Raw genomic sequence first — 19,546 nt, forward strand, 5'->3', positions numbered from 1 at the left:
TGCATCTGCTAACATTAGCATTAGCAGTTCCCTCTGAACTGCAAAACTAAGGAGAGAATAATAAAGCACAGCTGTGGAAATGCCCATATGTCTGTGCTTATCCTGACCCCCACCTTTTCTCTTCTATCTCCATCTTGGTTTTTCTTTCTCTCTCTGTGTTTTGGGGGTTTTGGCCCCACTGAGAGGATGGAAAGCTAATCTGCAGCACTGTGTGGCTGAGTGGAGCTGGTCTCTCACCATTCCCACGGAGAGAGTTGCCAAAGCAAATTTGACGACAGGAAATGGAGACCCCTCTCCCTTCCTAAACCGTGTGTGTCTGTGTGGATCTGCACGGCCTCCAGGGCACCAGTGGGAAAGGCCTGCATACAACACAATACGTGTGTTGTCCTCCCTCTCGTTATGCTTCCTCTCACAGTTATCAGTCTTGTCATGTGAAACTGACAGTTTTGGTGCTCTAAATGAAAGCTTGCCCTCCATGAGGTGTCACAAATCTGTCAGTTTATAGGTTTTTATGACCTATTAAAAAGACTTGGTGGTTTTAATTTTACTGATGTTTGTTTGAGACGGAGGCGTCTCTTTCGCTTTGGAGGGTCAGGTGATTTTGAGACTCCTGAAATAGTATAGTTCATGTCTACAAAGGATGTGGGAGGGATTTAATTTAACCATTATATTTGGCCTGTCAGTATTGTACAGGGGTTGTATTGGTTAGTTGCTACAAGTGTTTGAACTTTAGACCGGCTCTGGAAAGTTTGCCCTCTGTTTTGTCTACTAGCCTCTCAGGAGTCTTCCTGGAAAAGGCCTAAAAACAACCACAGACCTGCTGCCACATCTTTCCTGGGAAAAACATCTCCAGTTCAAATGTTCAAATAAACAGAATCGTCTGATCTAACATTGGGTCAAAGCTCCAGGAACACGGGGTAACTGGGAGTGGTGAGTGTAGAAATTTTGCAGCTGATGGGGTAAATGATGTCTTGGATGGGGATTAGGGCAACATGTTGCACAACTGTTGCCTCACAGCAACAAGGCTGTGAGGCCGTCTTGGGTGAGGCCTTTGTACGGCGTCTGCATGGGTTCTTCTTCCCACAGTCCAAAGGCATGCAGTTAGTGGGGTCAGGTTAATTGGTCACTCCCTGGGGCAGACTGGCGACCTGTCCAGGGTGCCGCCCCATGGTAGCTGGGATAGGTGACCCTGATGAGTGGAAGAGAATGGATGGATGGAGGTGGGGATTAAACTTTACAAACTCCATCTGCACCGATGTCCTGTTTAGCCTGGTTTGACCGCACTGTTGCCAATTTACATTGGAGCAACTGCACACGGTGGTGGGCTCGAGCAGACTTCATGGAAGTGTAACAGGAGGGAGTCCTCGGCCGTTGGTGTCAAGTTGTCCTAATCTGTGTTTATATCCAGGGTGCGTGGGCCTCCTCTCTGTGTGCAGCTGGTAGAGGTCTGTTACCCAGTGAACTCAACAACTTAATACTTGTTCTTTCTAACTCAAAACTTCCAAAAAAAAGAAAAACTCAGTTACTTATGTGCTGAGTGCAGGAGAAATGACTTTGCACCACATCAAAGTGAATATTAGATGAGGCCATTTCAAGTGGAGTCAGCAAACTAGTTGAAGTCAAAACTGCACCTCAGCACACTGGGAAGTCTTGAATAATAAGAGTGATCTGATGCAGTGCTGTAATTATGTAAAGTGTGTTTGCTGTTTACTCCATAGAGGACAGAGGCACGATTGTTCTCTGTGACCTGTCGGCCAAGGAGGTGATGGTGGGACGAACTACCAACCAAAACTGAAGCTCAGCGTGTGCCCACACACACACACACACACACACACACACACACACACTAGGCAGGTTGTGAGAGTCGGCAGACAGAGTTCACCTTCACAGGACATATCTCACTTAATGAAGCTTGTTTGTTCACTTTATGGCTCAGAGCCAATGAAGTGATCCCAGAGCCAGAGCATCAGGGTCCGTCCTTTTTCGTTTGCATCAAAAATGGAGCATGTTGTCTGACACCTGTTTGTTTCCCCAGCATATGTTGGGTTTTGTGGCTTCTCATGTACAAAGGCAGCTAAGCTCCCGCTTTGTCTTCAGGAAGAGCCCCTCCCTTTCCACTGCAGCGGGCCCCTTAGCAAGACATGCAGCGAGGCCAAAGTCAGGTCACAGGCAGGGTGCGGCTCCTGAGCGAAGGAGAAGCTGAGTTATTTGCCTCTTTCATGTCAGCCTGGCATGTGGTGGATTCTGGATTAGGTGACCTGTTTTGGTTCCTTACTCGTACAAGCTGTTTGCCTCTGATTCATCTGCGGTCTGACCACCTGATACACAGTCAAAACAGAAATCACAAAAGGAAATTGATTTTCCAAGGAAACGCACAACATTCAGCACACTTTAATGCCTGCACTAATGTTTGTGTATGAGGCCTTCGTACGCTTTTCATCAAAAAGCCCTCAGTGACGTTTTCTTTTTAATGTGACCGTTTAGTTGAAGCCAGCTGTCTTGTTCTGTGAGGCTCTGTTTGCTCGCTTGCTTTTCTCTGCAGCTGGAATCTAGCTTGTTTGTAGAGGACATCCTGTAATCTATGACACAGGAAACGCTCTCAGACAGATAGACGAAAAGAGCTGGGTAGGTGGGTGGAGGTTCAGGGGAAGACGAGCAAGAGGAGGGAGTGGCAGCAAAGGAAACAATGTGGTGGTGACAGTGGGGTGTCAAGAAAGAGCGTGTGCGTCCGCCGTGTTCAGTCATGGTTTTCAGCAGACAGGATCAGCTAGTGTTGCTCGTCTCATCGGTGTATCGGAGCAGACTTTGTGAAATGCATGCAGGGAATTATTGCATGTTTCTGTAGTCAGACTGATTCTGTGTGTGAACTGTGTGTTTGTGAGTACAACACAATAAGAAAGCACAGCTTTCATCAACACTGGGATCTTGCTCTAGTGTTCCTTTTCCATCTCAGATTGTGCCCAACTTCACAAGTATAAATGTTATTTCACTGCTTAAAGGTCAGCGCAGTGAAAGTGTAGCAGTGTCAGTCTTGTTAAAAGTTTCACTTCCCCCTTTGTCTTTGCAAGACTTATGTAAGTTTTTAAAACCTGAATGTCTTTGCACAGCGCTCCTGGTGCGGGCGATTTGGTGGTAACCTCGTGGTCATGCTCTTTTCAGGATTTTCTTCTCCACATATGTGTAAAAATGTCACAAAAGTCTGACAGAAAGATTCTATTCATAGAGACAAACGGCGATGGCCTGCAGACACAGGAAGTGAAACTGTGAGGATTTTCAGACAGTCTTAAACTGAGAAGACTGTTTTCACTCCACCCTTCCTGTCTCTGCCGCAAACACTCCTAACAGAGATACACACCCACCACCGCTCTGCCAGACACATGCTACGGGCAGACCTTTTTCAACATATGCTCCTCCGTGACTCGATCGTTTGTTTGATTCTTGTGCGAGGCACATTCCTGACCGCTGTGTGTAAAGAAGGAGCATCTGACAGATCCCGGCCTGTTACACCACACCACCTCTCCTAATAAAATAATATCTGACTTTTAATAAGAGCCACAGCCACCCTCTCGACATCGCAGTAAGGCCTGCGCCTAGATAATACAAGCACTGGAACGCAGTACATAGACGGTGCACTTTCGACACGTCTAACACGCCCTGCTTAATCACAAAGTCTTATCTGAAAAGTGTGACATCCTGTCTGCTGTGGAATCCACGCCGGATCATAAAGGGAGTGGGTTTGCTGCAAAGTGCACAAGTGTGTGTGCACGCTTGCATACTTTGGCACGTCTTTGAACTCTGACTTACAGCAGCCCCATTGAGCGCAGCGTCTTATCTGGAGAGGACTGTGAAGTTTCCAATAAACAAGATGAGTGTCGCTCACATCTCGGTCATGGTCTCGGTGTTTGCTCGAAGACTCGTCATTCATCCCACGCAAGCGTTTCAATAACGTTTACTCTCACGTGTAAAGACGGGATGATGTCAGGTAGATCAAACAATCATAGGGTTAGGGTTGGTGTAGTAGAGATTACACCAGTGCTCACTTTTGGACTGGATCCCTGAGAACCAGTCCCACTGACATGCCTTAAACAGGAATTTCCTGCCTGACTCTTTGCCTCCCGTTGTTCAATCAACGAGACATTCAGATTTCTGCGTCGCTGAAGCGCGCAGGCTCAGCTGCCAGCTTTGCTGACCCCGTTCCTCCCACCTATCCTCGATGCTCTCTTGTGCCCATGATTACCGGGACCGTATGGAGACTGTGGCGTTGGCAACTGTTAATCCACGAGACGAGGACTGGCACGTGGCACGGAGACTTTGCCCAGAGCCAGAGCTGTCTGCCCCCCCCCTCTCCCCCCCTCTCCCCCTCTCCCTCTCAGCTGCAGGCTCTAGCCGCTTGCCTCTGGCCCGCTCGGCTGCAGTCAAATCTAGGACACGTCTTGATCTCTTGATAACCCGCAATCATAGCGACCGAGACTCTTGTGTGCTAATAAAGGGGTTTGTGTGTTTGTTTACTTTCTATGAAAAATGGTAATGTCTTTATTATTGTGTGAGTGTGGGACTCCAGTACACTGTGGAAGCTTTTTTTGAAAGGTAACAAAGTATAAAAATATATGAGTGGACACAAAGTGTCAGGGCTGGTTCAGGGTGCTTCGCCACATGTTTGCTGACTCGCGCCATATTGAATGACATCAGTCCCAGCCTACGTCCAACACTTGCTCATCTCTGCTACTTGAACTACCTTCACCTGGCCACAGGTGCTTGTATCTCCTTCTCGTGCTGTGCGTTCTCATGGAGCTCTGTTCTGGGGTCCTACTCGATGCTCTCCATAGAAGCACATGCAGGGACAGGTTTACAAATGTAAATGACAGCAGATAAAAATATTAGTTAGAATTAATGACAAAATTGAAGCTATAGTTGTGCTGATTGAAGTGCTAAGGCGGTAAAAAGGTGATAAATGTGTGTGAATATATTTGTTTTTTAAACCAGAGCAAAGCCTAGTTTAAAAAAGCTATTTGGACCCATTTTTAAAAATGATTGAATTAAAATTAAAAATGATTAAATTTGCAGTTGCTATATTAACAGTCAGTGTAACGATGCGATGAGTAGCTCTCTGTTTGTTAGATAGTTTAAGGTTCTCTATCAAAGAGCTTCACAAACAAGAGAAACACAAAACCTGATTTTACGTTGGTGCTTGCTGTACCTCTGAGACACTTAGAGAAAAGACGTCTTTAAACAGGCTGAGCGTGGTTTCACGTTTAAAGGAACCACAGCTGTGTTCCTCTGAGACCCGAGCCTTCAGATAAAGGTTCCCTTACACCAGCAGACCAGATAATGAAGGCTGGTTCAATGCTGTGACGCTGCTATGGAAAGTCATTGAAAGTCATGAAGTCTTACGTCAGGCAGATCGAGGCCAGCTGTCACATCGGCAGACCTCAGTGGTATTTGATCGTCTGGCCACTTTCCTACGAGAGCAGCTCTGATTACACAGACATGTGGCAGACGTGACACACTGCCAACAGTCGACAGAAGCAGCGTCCAGCCCATTACAAATGACCACCTGTTGACATCACGCAGGGCTGCTCTGTGTGTGAGATGGTGTAAAGATAGTGCTACTCCTGCACACATCGCTGATTCCCAAGAGAAGTGCTCACAGAGAAAACCACAGCGCGCGAGAGACTCTGTGTCTGATGATAATGATTTTGAGAGTCATATATTTGATTCTAGGTGCCTTCCAAAACATTTAAGCTATGCATGAATGTTAATGGTTTGACAGAGCTGAGGCAAACCTGCGTTACATGTGACCTCCAGTCTAAGCCGTGACCTCAACAAACTGCAGGACTGAGTTCAGCAGTCACTAAGAATGCAACAGGTTTCCTCCATGTCCTGTGCAGAGCCATGAAGTGGAGCACACAGTGTCCGTGACCCCTACTTTAAGCCTCGTTAGTGTGACAGTAGGTAAGTCATGAAAAAGGTTTCACCAACCTCAGAGTGTTAGAACCCCGAGGCCACAGGGCCACAGGGCCACAGGGCCACAGGGCTGGGCAGTCTGTGGCTCCTGGAGCCGCCCTCTACAGGAACTGCAGGTTTGCTGTTTCCACCTCACATCCAGCTGTGGCTGCTGCAGATACTCTAGAATTAAAACAGTCTTATCATATTTAAAAAGTGTAACACAGCTGAATGCAATCTGTTCAGTCACTGTAATCACTGTGTGTGTGTGTGTGTGTGTGTGTGTGTGTGTGTGTGTGTGTGTGTGTGTGTGTGGCTACTAGTGACAGTCACAGCCTAGAGAGGCTGAGGTCATAGCCACAAAGTCAGCATAACGGGGAGGAAAAGAAACAAACCCCTGCTTGTCTGTCTGTGCGAGTATATCGATGGCACACACACACACACACACTCGTTGGTATGAGAGTGTATGTGTGTGTGTGTGTATGGATGGCACACACACACACACCCTGTCTTGGCTGCCTTTGAGCTCATGCCCTCACAGTGGTTACTCTGTGACACGTACAGCAGACTGTGAGGTGTGTGTGAACTTTGCCAGAAATAGAACGACACACTAAGAGTAAACGGCACACCTACATTAAACTTCAGCCGTCGGAGACCCCTGCTGGCTCTCCCCAGTACAGGCTGCTCAGTTCACCGACACCGGAGTGATGCAGACGTCAGTACAGTCTGACTGATCCTTTAAACCCACCTTCTTCTGTTCTCAGGTGTCCGATCCCATCCCGGTGAAAAAGTCTAAACATGAAGACCTCTCATCACAAACTCCGCTGGCCGACAGAGAGAAGCAGCACGACTGGCTGCAGTCCCTGTCCACTCCCAATAAGGTCAGTGTCAAATCAGGAGGTCGTCGTGTATCATGGTTGGTGACCATGATGCACGACATAGTAGTTTCCTTTCTTTTGCAGATTTGTCATTTGTCTGTGTTTCAGATCATCAAACTCATTTTTATATCAGACACATAACCAGAGTGGAGACAAAGTCCAGTTTTCATTCTGCTCTCCAAACGTCCTGGTCTATGTGACAAAGTATTGATCCCTGAAACCTCAAATGTTTGCAGTAACTGAAGTGCTTTAATTCAGCCACATGGGACAGTTTTCGAGTATGAAGTTTAAATTCAGAGTGAAGTGTGCTCTTTGACTTCAAACTCCACACTTTATTCATTCATTTATTTTGAGAGCCTTTCACACTTGCTGGAGTCTTGTGGAATACTGTGCTGCTGCATGACTTCAGTGTGCTTGAGGTTCACCTGAAACTGGCCTTTTTATTCTTTGCGGTCAGGTGTGGGTTAGCCTCGCAGCGCTCCCACTGGTGACAGTTTTCCACAGGTCTCTTTCTTATTGTTGAATCATGAATGCAACCTTAACTGAGGCAAATTAGGCCTGCACTTGTGCAGATATTGTTCCCCTTTCTTTTGTGAGTCGATGATGTGCTCTTTCCTCTCCCGGGAAGATTCAGCACTCTTCCAAGTTTTCCACATGTGTGGATGCAGGCTCTCACTGTGGAGCCTCACACATGGCTTTGTGAGCCACAATCTAAAGACAGAACTGAGAGTTCAGGGTTGGATAGCCGTTTTTCTCTTAATGAATCAACTCAAAAGTAAAAATGTTGTATTGTAGTCATCTTTTTCTACTACTGAGATTTGTGTGATGATGTGAAACATGTAACTGTGACAAATATGCAAAAACATGTGAAATCAGGAAGGCAAATATATTTGCACAGCACTATCTTTAGATTTGGCATGCAGTGCCAATGGAGGCCACGTGCTGACCCATGTCCAGTGTGTCTACTCGTTATACCCAGAATAAACAGCAGCTTTCACCATAAGAATAGGAAGGAAATGTTCTGATACCAGTGACATCTGTCTAATATCCATCTTTCATATTTACATTATGTCAAAATGAAACACTGGAAGTGTTAACCTTGTGCTAAAATAGACGCCAAACAAACATTTACAGTAATATGCGGCTGTAACACATTAAAGCAAGTTAATTAGTCCCAATAAAGTTATGATTTTTCAGAAGTAAACAAAATCTGGTCAAGTAATCCTCAGAAATGTAATCACATAATAGAGTTCTTCAAAAAACAAATTATACATATATAACCCAAACAGGCACTTTGTCATTGTTGTTTAACCGCGGTGGCGTGTGCCAACCTGCTGTAATGACTGCTGAACAGTCCACTGGTGTAATTTCACCTCCCAGTTTGGAGGTTTGACCTCAGAGGAGTTTCCACAGTGTTTGAGGTTCATGGAGATTCTCAGATGGCAGCGAGAGCGACAGCTGTGAAAGAGGAGACGCTGCACCATAAAAACAAACCTGTCAACACTGCTACTCATTTTCTTTGTGTGTTTGTCTTTTCTTTCTCTTCCCCAACATATCAGAGTCCATTATTATAGAAAACCAATAGTAGTAAGAAAAAAATCATATAAAATACCACCAAAAACCATCGTCCTCACCCACAGCCAGAGAAGGCTCATAGTGTAAGTGGGCTCCTGCTCTTGTTCTAGCAGTGGACCTGTGACTGTGAGCAGGAGTGAACATGATCACAACAGGGAACACTTTCTTATTATGTGTGCCTATGCCAAGAGGCACACATATTACTATTTGTCAGATTTATTATTCTTATTATTATGTGTGCCTATGCCAAGAGGCACACATATTACTATTCGTCGGATTTATTATTCTTATTATTATTATGTGTGCCTATGCCAAGAGGCACACATATTACTATTCGTCGGATTTATTGTGTGGATGCCCTAAAAGGGCTTCCACACTATTGAGATCCTGTTTCTCTTTCTTCTTTATTATTATTCTTCAAGTTGCTTCCGTACGTTTTTTGCCGTTTAACTACTGCCTCAGTTTTCAGCCGATTTTCTCCGTTCAAACTCTATACTGTTCTGCTCTTTCTGCTAATGTTTGCTATGACTTTTGGTGTTTACTACTGTTATACTTTTTAAAATATTACACTTTTTTCCTTTAATTTGTCCCATTGAAATGAATGGAAATCTTCAGAAATTCTGCTAAAACTTGCTTGTTTTTGAAACTTAACTACTTTGTCATACTTTCACCTAGAAACTCCATTCAAACTTTAAAATGTTCTCAGACTATTGGGCTATTGCTGTGTGATTCAGCTTTTTCAGATCTTCTACCGTTTTAATTTTATACCTCTTTAAGTTTTCAGTTGCAAAATTGGGATTTTCAGAAAATACATGCGTTGTTATGGTTGCTATGCAATTAACTCAGAGTGTGCACTCGTCCTTTCTGAATTTTCTCTTCATGTCTGAACGACTTCTTGCTACTCGCTCAATTTCCACTCAACCCCCACAAATTATACATCAAAACGTAGGTATTTTTGCTGGCTTTCAGAAAATGTCACCATCATTGTTGTGGGACTTATAGATTTTTTGCAAATCTCCTCAGAGTAACATAAAGTCTCAAAACTCTCCATAGAAACTCAATGGAGAGTTTCTTCAAAATCAGCGCTGGAATTCTCTAATGAGAGGCATTTTCAAATCGTCATATCTCCTTAACGAAACAAAGTTGAGACATGAGGCTTGTGCCCATATATCTTCAGACATCCCTGATGCTCACAATTCAAAATTTTTTTCCCACCTATTACCGTTTTGAGATGAGTTACACTTGTTTGAGGGTAGGAAATTAGTGCCTTGCTCAGATCTCTTCAGATTTCAAACTCTGGAAATGAGGCACTTTTTCTCTCGTCATATCTTTTGATGGATTTCAACAGAGACCTGAAAATTTCCATGACTGTTCACCAAAGCCTGCTGTTTCTTACGGTGAAAGAATGATTTTGATGCTCCATATAGATTTAGAGTTACAAAACGTTGTTTGAGGGCAAGTCAAGGCAGTTTTGCTTTGCCTCTACTCAGTTACAGTGTGTTACAAGTCATATATCTTCAATAATTTATATTTTATCTCTGAATTATGAAGACCTGCAGATTCCCCATCTCTTCTGAACAAAACGGTGTCAGAATGACCGTTCTAGCTCCTACGGTTAGGAAATTATGGCCATTTGTTCAAGGGGAATCCTGAATGTGAGAAATGCACTGCAGAAAACTTATACCTCTCTCTGTGTCTGTGTGTGTAAGTGCTGATTACAGCAGGTGCAGCCAATTTAGCTGACCTAGATATACCAAGCACAGACTCTTAACAGCCACTGTACACTTTGCTCTCTGTGTATGTGTGTGTGAGTATCAATATTTCTCCCATGTTAAAGTATTACTCCTCCATAATAGTATTTGTGCTAAATCAAAGTACTTCTACTACATCTTAGTACTTCTGCTCAATCATAGTATTTCTGCTAAATCATAGTATTTTTGACAAATCATGGTATTTGTGCCAAATCATGGTTTTGGGGCAGAACCATAATATTTATTTTATGTTATGAGATTACTACTAAGTGGAGGAATGTCTGTTATGTTATAGTATATTTGCTGAATATAGTATATCTGCCAAATCATAGTATTTATCCCAAATCATAGTGTTTATGCAAAATTACAGTATTTCTGCTAAAAAGCAGAAATAGTACCTTTAGTAGAAATTTCTGTCAAAAGATATTATTTATGTTAAAACATAGTATTTCTGCTAAGTCATAGTATTTCTGCCAAATCATAGTATTTGTACTTATTCATAGTACTTGTGCCAAATCATAGTATTTGTACCCAATCATAGTATTTCTGCAATATCATCGTATTTGTGCCAAATCATGGTATTTTTTGCCAAATCATGGTTTTGGGGCAAATCATGTTATTTGTGTCCAGTTAAAATTTCTGTTATATTATAGTGTTACTACTAAGTCGTAGAATTTCTGTTATGTTATAGTATATCTGCTGATTATAGTATATGTGCCAAATCATAGTATTTATAGCAAATCATAGTATTACTGCCCAAACATAGTATTTCTGCCAAATTGTAGTATTTGTGCAAAAACATAGAATTTCTGCAAAATCATAGTATATCTGTTATGTTATAGTATTACTACTAAGGCATAGTATTCCTATCAAATCATAGTATTCCAAATCATAGTATTACTGCAATTCCATAGTATTTGAGCGAAATCGTAGTATTTGTGCAAAAAACATACTATGTCTGCAAAATCACATTATATCTGCTATGTTATAGTATTACTACTAAGGCATAGTATTTCTACCAAATCATAGTATTCCTTCAAAATCATAGTATCACTGCAATTTCATAGTATTTGAGCGAAACTGTAGTATTTGTACTAAATCATGGTACTTGTGCCAAATCATAGTATTTTTGCAAATCATATTATTTGAACCAAAACATTGTATTTGTACGAAGTCATAGTATTTCTTCTAAATCATGGTATTTCACCCAAATCTCAGTAGTTGTGCTAAAACCCAGTATTATTGCCAAATCGTAGTATTTGTACTGAAACATAGTATTTGTGCCAATAAGAGTATTTGTACTAAATCATAGTACTTGTGCCAAATCATAGTATTTCTGCCATATTGTGCTAGTTGTGCAAAAACATAGACTGTCTGCAAAATCATAGTATATCTGTTATGTTATAGTATTACTACTAAGTCACAGTATTTCTGCCAATTAAGTAGTATTTGTACTAAATCATACTACTCGTGCCAAATCATAGTATTGAAATCAAAATATAGTATTTGTACCAAAGCATTGTATTTGTCACAGTACAGTATTTCTGCCAAATCATAGAATTACTGCAATTTCATAGTATTTTGAGGAATCCTTTTGTTATAGTATTACTTCTAAGTCATAGTATTTCTGCTTTGTCATAGTATTTGTACTGAAACATAGTATTTCTGCCAAATCATAGTATTACTGCTATTTCATATTATTTGAGTGAAATTACAGTGTTTCTGCAAAGACATAGTATTTCTGCCAAATCATAGTATTACTGCTATTTCATAGTATTTGAGTGAAATTACAGTGTTTCTGCAAAAACATTGGTTGGTATTGGTTTTAGTTACCTTTAGCGTGTCGCTAGTTAGCAATAATATGGCAGCCCAGTTATTTTATTGTTTTGGGCTTGTTCCTGCTTTGTTTTTTCCCCTGCAAATTTATGTGAATTTGTACACTGTAATATCGCTGTATTACGTAATGGCTAAGTAGGAGGCTGACTGTTACTAAGTGCATCAGTGTACATAGGTCATCTCTTGTGTTGGAGTGCCCTCTTGTGGCGCCTTTTGGGTAGTGCCTTAGTAAACGCGTGAACACTGCAAAGAAGTGGTATCAGACTGGTTTGTAGTGGAGGAATTTGTTGCCAGTTTCTTTCATCTTTAATCCGTATTCATGTTGTAATGTAGTAGTACCACAATATGGCAGAAACACTATGTTTTGGCACAAATACTTTGATTTGGTATACTTTAGCTTCTTCACCCTGTAGGCAAAATTTTTTCACCCCTTTTCAGCACAAATTCCAGCTTTTTGGCTGTTTTCAGAAAAACAAAACTCTTTTGAGCAGAAACTCTGCTGATTCATCTCTTTTCAGCGCAACTTATTGCTTCTTTAGCTCTTTTCTGCAGAAATTCTGCTGATTCACCTCTTTTCTGCAAAATGTTCAGCCTTTTCACCTCTTATCAGCACAAATCTCAGCTGTTTTCAGAAAAAAAAAACTCTTTTGAGCAGAAATTCTGCTGATTCATCTCTTTTCAGCGCAACTTATTGCTTCTTTACCTCTTTTCTGCAGAAATTCTGCTGATTCACCTCTTTTCTGCAAAATTTTCAGCCTTTTCACTTCTTCTCAGCACAGTTCTCAGCAGCTTCTGCTCATTTAGCAAAATTGTCAGTTGCTCCATCTCTTGCTTTTGTGAGAATGAGTTTGGTTCAGTGAGATGAGCAGCTACCTTGAGACCAGAAGGGCCAGGTTCAAATCCCGGTCATGGCAAAAGCTGTTTTCAGTTTTCTCTTTTGTTCTGCCTCTTTTCTGCAGAAGTTCTGCTCATTCACCTCATCTCTTGTGTTGGAGTGCCCTCTTGTGGCGCCTTTTGGGTAGTGCCTTAGTAAACGTGAACACTGCAAAGAAGTGGTATCAGACTGGTTTGTAGTGGAGGAATTTGTTGCCAGTTTCTTTCATCTTTAATCCGTATTCATGTTGTAATGTAGTAACTTTTGTGGCACAAATACCACAATATGGCAGAAACACTATGTTTTGGCACAAATACTTTGATTTGGTATACTTTAGCTTCTTCACCCCTTTTCAGCAAAATTTTCATTTTTTTCACCCCTTTTCAGCACAAATTCCATTTTTGGGGCTGTTTTCAGAAAAAAAACTTTTAAGGAGAAACTCTGCTGATTCATCTCTTTTCAGCGCAAGTTTCTGCTCCTTTGCCTCTTTTCTGCAGAAATTCTGCTGATTCACCTCTTTTCTGCAAAATTTTCAGCCTTTTCACCTCTTATCAGCACAATTCTCAGCAGCTTCTGCTAATTTCAGCAGAGTAAGTAATGACACGTCTCTGCAGTTCAAAGGTCGTCGTTCAATCCCACCTTGGTCAACATTTTTTCCCTACAAATTTATACACTATCACAGACCTCTAATTTATATTGCTAATTTCTTTCACTACAAATGAGTAGTGCAAAAACATACTATGTCTGTCTGCAACATCACAGTATATCTGTTATGTTATAGTATTACTACTAAATCACAGTATTTCTGCCAATTCAAGGAGGCTGACTGTTACTAAGTGCATCAGTGTACATAGGTCATCTGTTGTGTTGGAGTGCCCTCTTGTGGCGCCTTTTGGATAGTGCCTTAGTAAATGTGAACACTGCAAAGAAGTGGTATCAGACTGGTTTGTAGTGGAGGAATTTGTTGCCAGTTTCTTTCATCTTTAATCCGTATTCATGTTGTAATGTAGTAGTACCACAATATGGCAGAAACACTATGTTTTGGCACAAATACTTTGATTTGGTATACTTTAGCTTCTTCACCCCTTTTCAGCAAAATTTTCATTTTTTTCACCCTTTTCAGCACAAATTCCAGCCTTTTGGCTGTATTCAGAAAAAAACAACTCTTTTCAGCAGAAACTCTGCTGATTCATCTCTTTTCAGCGCACGTTTTATGATTTTAGCAGCTTTTCTAATATGGACCTCAGATTCTTGTTAATGCTCCATGGCAGAAATACATACAAGTACCCACCTGATGAAGCAGACAGAGGCAGTACCTCTGATTGGTGAATTTGAGCAGAAACAGGTTGTTTTACCTCTTTTCAGCAGAAATTCTGCTGATTCACCTCTTTTCTGCAGAAGTTTGAGCAGCTTCTGCTCATTTCAGCAGAATTATGAGTCTCTCCACCTCTTCTTTGCAAGAGTGAGTTTGGCTCAGTGAGATGAGTGGCTTCCTTGAGACCAGGAGGCAAGTTTCAAATTCTGCTCACGGCAGTATTTTTTTTCACCACTTTTCAGCACAAGTCCCTGCTTTTCAGGTATTTTCAGCAAAAACATCTTTTCGGCGAGAATTCTGCTGAAAATTCTGCTATTCACCTCTTCTGCAAAATTTTCAAGCCTTTTCACCTCTTATTAGCACAAATCTCAGCTGTTTTCAGAAAAAACACTTTTGAGCAGAAATTCTGCTGATTCATCTCTTTTCAGTGCAACTTTCTGCTTCTTTACCTCTTTTCTGCAGAAATTCTGCTGATTCACCTCTTTTCTGCAAAATTTTCAGCCTTTTCTCCTCTTATCAGCACAATTCTCAGCAGCTTCTGCTCATTTCAGCAAAAGTGTCAGTCTCTCCACCTCTTCATTGGGAGAATGAGTTTGGCTCAGTGAGATGAGTAGCTGCCTTGAGACCAGGAGGGCGGGTTCGAATCCTGCTCATGGCAACATAGGAGGGTTTCTTTCACCACTTTTTAGCAAAATTTCGCTGTCTTTACCCCTTTGCAGTAGAATTTTTGCTTTTCACCACTTTTAAGCAAAATCTCTCCTTCTTCACTTGTTTTCAGCGGAATTTTCAGTTTCTTCACCACCATACAACTTTTGCAACTTTTCATCTTTTCAGCTTTTCAGCAGACAGCTTCAGCGTTAAGGCATCCACACAGCATTTTATGCAGGAATGCAAATTTTTCTAGTTATTATTATTCTCCAGTTTCCGCCTGAAATTTTGCAGCGAAACTCGCCCGCAGTTTTGAGACAAGCTTCATATATGTTACCTCATTTTGTGCGGCTGGATCTGGAATGGTGTGCTATGACTTTTGGTGTTTATGACTATTATAGTTTTTGAAATATTAATATTTTAGTGAAAATTTTCCAGCTCCTCTGCCGAACAGTTTTGACAATAGGGTTACATATGTTAGATCATTTTGTGCGGCTGGAGCTGGACTAGTATGGTGCGACTTTTGGTGTTCATGACTTTTATAGTTTTTAAATATTAATATTTTAGTGCAAATTTAGAAAGATTCTACTTTTGGCGCCATAGAAACAGACTTCATTTGTGGTGTCTTGGCTCTCTCTAGTGGTATACCCGGAGTAGTACAGGCGAAAAGATCTATCCTTGGCCCAAAACTCCATATCCCACAATTCATATGCGCCTCTACAGAGGCCTCTACCGAGTCAAACAATGGCGGCCACCACTTCGTTTTATATGTCTTTTATTCGTGTTTCTAGGTCACAAACTAAACTTTTAAGACATTTTCAGGTGAGAATATAGGTGTGTAAACTTCAAATATCTGCTCGTTTTATCAAGACATCCCATATTAGCAACAGTTGTCTTATGTGTTGCTGATAGCCAGCCGGCTAGCTAGCGCCGCTAGCATAGCTAGCTAAGCGCTGCTAGCGACCCTCAAAGCACCCAGCCTTGGCTTATAGTGACGCTGCTAAAATTTGTTGCAACACCGATGGCTCGCCAAGTCTGTGTTTTAGCTGGACTTATTTTTCGCTTATATGGGCAGATGATGCTGGTCGATGTGGAAAAAATAACTGAGTTGTTTGGTGGTGGAGCTGGCGGAGCTACAACAGAGGGCAGCTATCCACGGTGTGTGACAGAAAGGACATGCCGCGAACACACATACGAGGCGGGGCGGCGACCGCCCGATCGACCGGTGGTTGCTAACCTGGAGGTCAATCGTGGATCAGGGAAAGCGAAGGTGGTTGCTAACCTGGAGGTCAATCGTGGATCAGGGAAAGCGAAGGTGGTTGCTAACCTGGAGGTCAATCGTGGATCAGGGAAAGCGAAGGCAGGAGCTGAGGGGTGAACTGAATTTCAGGTAAGAAGTTATGAACTGCACTCTATTTGGGTCAGATATAAACAGAGTTTAGGTGTAGTTTATTTTCGTTGTGCTGACCTTTTACAATCGTGCTGTGTGCTAGCTAACTTGCGACAGCTGTGTCTTGCGCTAAGTTACTGATGTTGAACTTTATTTTATTCATAAGGGTTGGTTCGTGAGAGTTGCCGTACAAACGGAATCGTCCCACATTCAGAGAAAACATTACGATTTATTCTGTCGTTACGAAGCCTCCCCTGTCATTCTCTCGCCAGTTGCAACTTCACTCATGAAACTGATCAACGATCGGCTTTTCGCTCTTGTTTATCGCTAAAAGAACAGCAGCACGTTTAAGCTTGATCAGCTGTTGTTAGAATTCATTTGATTTTAATTTCTAGTATCAGCTGATGTTTTCTGGAGCCACAGCTGAAAAAAGGAAGTTATGAACTGTTTTGAGAGACAAATACAGGGAGTGCAGAATTATTAGGCAAGTTGTATTTTTGAGGAATAATTTTATTACTGAACAACAACCATGTTCTCAATGAACCCAAAAAACTCATTAATATCAAAGCTGAATGTTTTTGGAAGTAGTTTTTAGTTTGTTTTTAGTTTTAGCTATTTTAGGGGGATATCTGTGTGTGCAGGTGACTATTACTGTGCATAATTATTAGGCAACTTAACAAAAAACTAATATATACCCATTTCAATTATTTATTTTTACCAGTGAAACCAATATAACATCTCCACATTCACAAATATACATTTCTGACATTCAAAAACAAATCAGCGACCAATATAGCCACCTTTCTTTGCAAGGACACTCAAAAGCCTGCCATCCATGGATTCTGTCAGTGTTTTGATCTGTTCACCATCAACATTGTGTGCAGCAGCAACCACAGCCTCCCAGACACTGTTCAGAGAGGTGTACTGTTTTCCCTCCTTGTAAATCTCACATTTGATGATGGACCACAGGTTCTCAATGGGGTTCAGATCAGGTGAACAATGAGGCCATGTCATTAGTTTTTTCTTCTTTTATACCCTTTCTTGCCAGCCACGCTGTGGAGTACTTGGACGCGTGTGATGGAGCATTGTCCTGCATGAAAATCATGTTTTTCTTGAAGGATGCAGACTTCTTCCTGTACCACTGCTTGAAGAAGGTGTCTTCCAGAAACTGGCAGTAGGACTGGGAGTTGAGCTTGACTCCATCCTCAACCCGAAAAGGCCCCACAAGCTCATCTTTGATGATACCAGCCCAAACCAGTACTCCACCTCCACCTTGCTGGCGTCTGAGTCGGACTGAGGCTCTCTGCCCTTTACCAATCCGGCCACGGGCCCATCCATCTGGCCCATCAAGACTCACTCTCATTTCATCAGTCCATAAAACCTTAGAAAAATCAGTCTTGAGATATTTCTTGGCCCAGTCTTGACGTTTCAGCTTGTGTGTCTTGTTCAGTGGTGGTCGTCTTTCAGCCTTTCTTACCTTGGCCATGTCTCTGAGTATTGCACACCTTGTGCTTTTGGGCACTCCAGTGATGCTGCAGCTCTGAAATATGGCCAAACTGAGTGGCAAGTGGCATCTTGGCAGCTGCACGCTTGACTTTTCTCAGTTCATGGGCAGTTATTTTGCGCCTTGGTTTTTCCACACGCTTCTTGCGACCCTGTTGACTATTTTGAATGAAACGCTTGATTGTTCGATGATCATGCTTCAGAAGCTTTGCAATTTTAAGACTGCTGCATCCCTCTGCAAGATATCTCACTATTTTTGACTTTTCTGAGCCTGTCAAGTCCTTCTTTTGACCCATTTTGCCAAAGGAAAGGAAGTTGCCTAATAGTTATGCACACCTGATATAGGGTGTTGATGTCATTAGACCACACCCCTTCTCATTACAGAGATGCACATCACCTATATGCTTAATTGGTAGTAGGCTTTCGAGCCTATACAGCTTGGAGTAAGACAACATGCATGAAGAGGATGATGTGGACAAAATACTCATTTGCCTAATAATTCTGCACTCTCTGTAAACAGCAAGCTCCTTTTTTTGTGTAGCTGACAGCTGGTAACTGTGCAGGGGCGGATCTAGCAAAGCTTTTGCCAGGGGGCCAGGTAGGGCATTAACAGAGAAAGGTGGACACAAAGATATACTTTTCTTTCTTACTCTCATATAAAATATTTAGCTTTTATTAAATAGTTATCTGAATCTTACAACCAAAGTTTGTATAATAATACACAAGATTGGCTGTAGACCATTGTTCATCATTCAGAACACTGTGTAAAAATAACAAAAGACAAAAAGTGAATGCAAAAGTGCATAAATATTTATTTTACGTGTTTGATGTGTGTGGCGGGGCGTGGTCTGCAGTGCCGCTGCAGGGGAGGTGGACCCACCTGAGCGGCATCTGCAATCACGCCTCTCGGCGTTGTCTGTGCTCTCTCGGCTGTTTTAGGGTGTGTGTCGGGCTGTAAGTTGAAAAGCTACAGCCGGTTGTGTGGGTACACCAACCATGTGTGAAAAGTGGTCCATAACGTAATGCTTCAAAGCGTGTTCGTGCAAACATTGTCGGGTCTGCCGTGGTACAATGGGGACTTCTGCTCATGAACCTCTGTGCACAGCGTCTGCAAATCGGGGCTGTACAAAGCAACTTCATCTTTACACAAAACTGTAAGCTGTCATCTGTGAAGTGTGAGCGGTGTTTGTTTTTACCATATTTCATGGTGGAGAATGGCTGCTCTTCTGAGTTTTGCCCTAAGCAGCCGTAAGAATGGCAAACTACACAGATTAGCAGCGGCATAGGCACACATAAAATTTCTTCAGAAATTTTCGCTTTCTAGTTATTATTATGTGTGCCTATGCCAAGAGGCACACATATTACTATTCGTCGGATTTATTATTATGTGTGCCTATGCCAAGAGGCACACATATTACTATTCGTCGGATTTATTCTTCTTCTTCTTCTTATTATTCTCCATCTTCCGCCTAAATTTCGGCACGTATCACGCCCCGCAGTTTTGAGACAAGCTTCATATATGTTACCTCATTTTGTGCGGCGGATCTGGAATGGTGTGCTATGACTTTTGGTGTTTATGAATTTTATAGTTTTTAAATATTAATATTTTAGTGAAAATTTTCCAGCGCTCCTCTGCCAAACAGTTTTGACATTAGGATTACATATGTTAGATCATTTTGTGCGGCTGGAGCTGGACTATTATGTTGTGACTTTTGGTGTTTATGACTTTTATAGTTTTTAAATATTAATATTTTAGTACAAATTTAGGCCAATTCATCTTTTGGCGCCAAATAACAGACTTCATTTGTGGTGTCTTGGCTCTCTCTAGTGGTA

The 19,546-nt window shown here is 41.9% G+C and overlaps 1 protein-coding gene across 1 annotated transcript in view; it reads left to right on the top strand.

The window, feature by feature from the left end:
• The window catches only part of skia (v-ski avian sarcoma viral oncogene homolog a), an 88,781-nt gene that overhangs the window by 56,907 nt on the left and 12,328 nt on the right, over nt 1–19,546 (top strand). Inside the window, exon 2 of the mRNA XM_031747931.2 lies at nt 6,708–6,824. Coding sequence (XP_031603791.1) covers nt 6,708–6,824 — 117 coding nt within the window. The remainder of the gene's footprint in view (nt 1–6,707; nt 6,825–19,546) is intronic.

Source organism: Oreochromis aureus, linkage group 20 (genome assembly GCF_013358895.1).
Source record: "Oreochromis aureus strain Israel breed Guangdong linkage group 20, ZZ_aureus, whole genome shotgun sequence".
NCBI classification, from domain to species: Eukaryota; Metazoa; Chordata; class Actinopteri; order Cichliformes; family Cichlidae; genus Oreochromis; species Oreochromis aureus.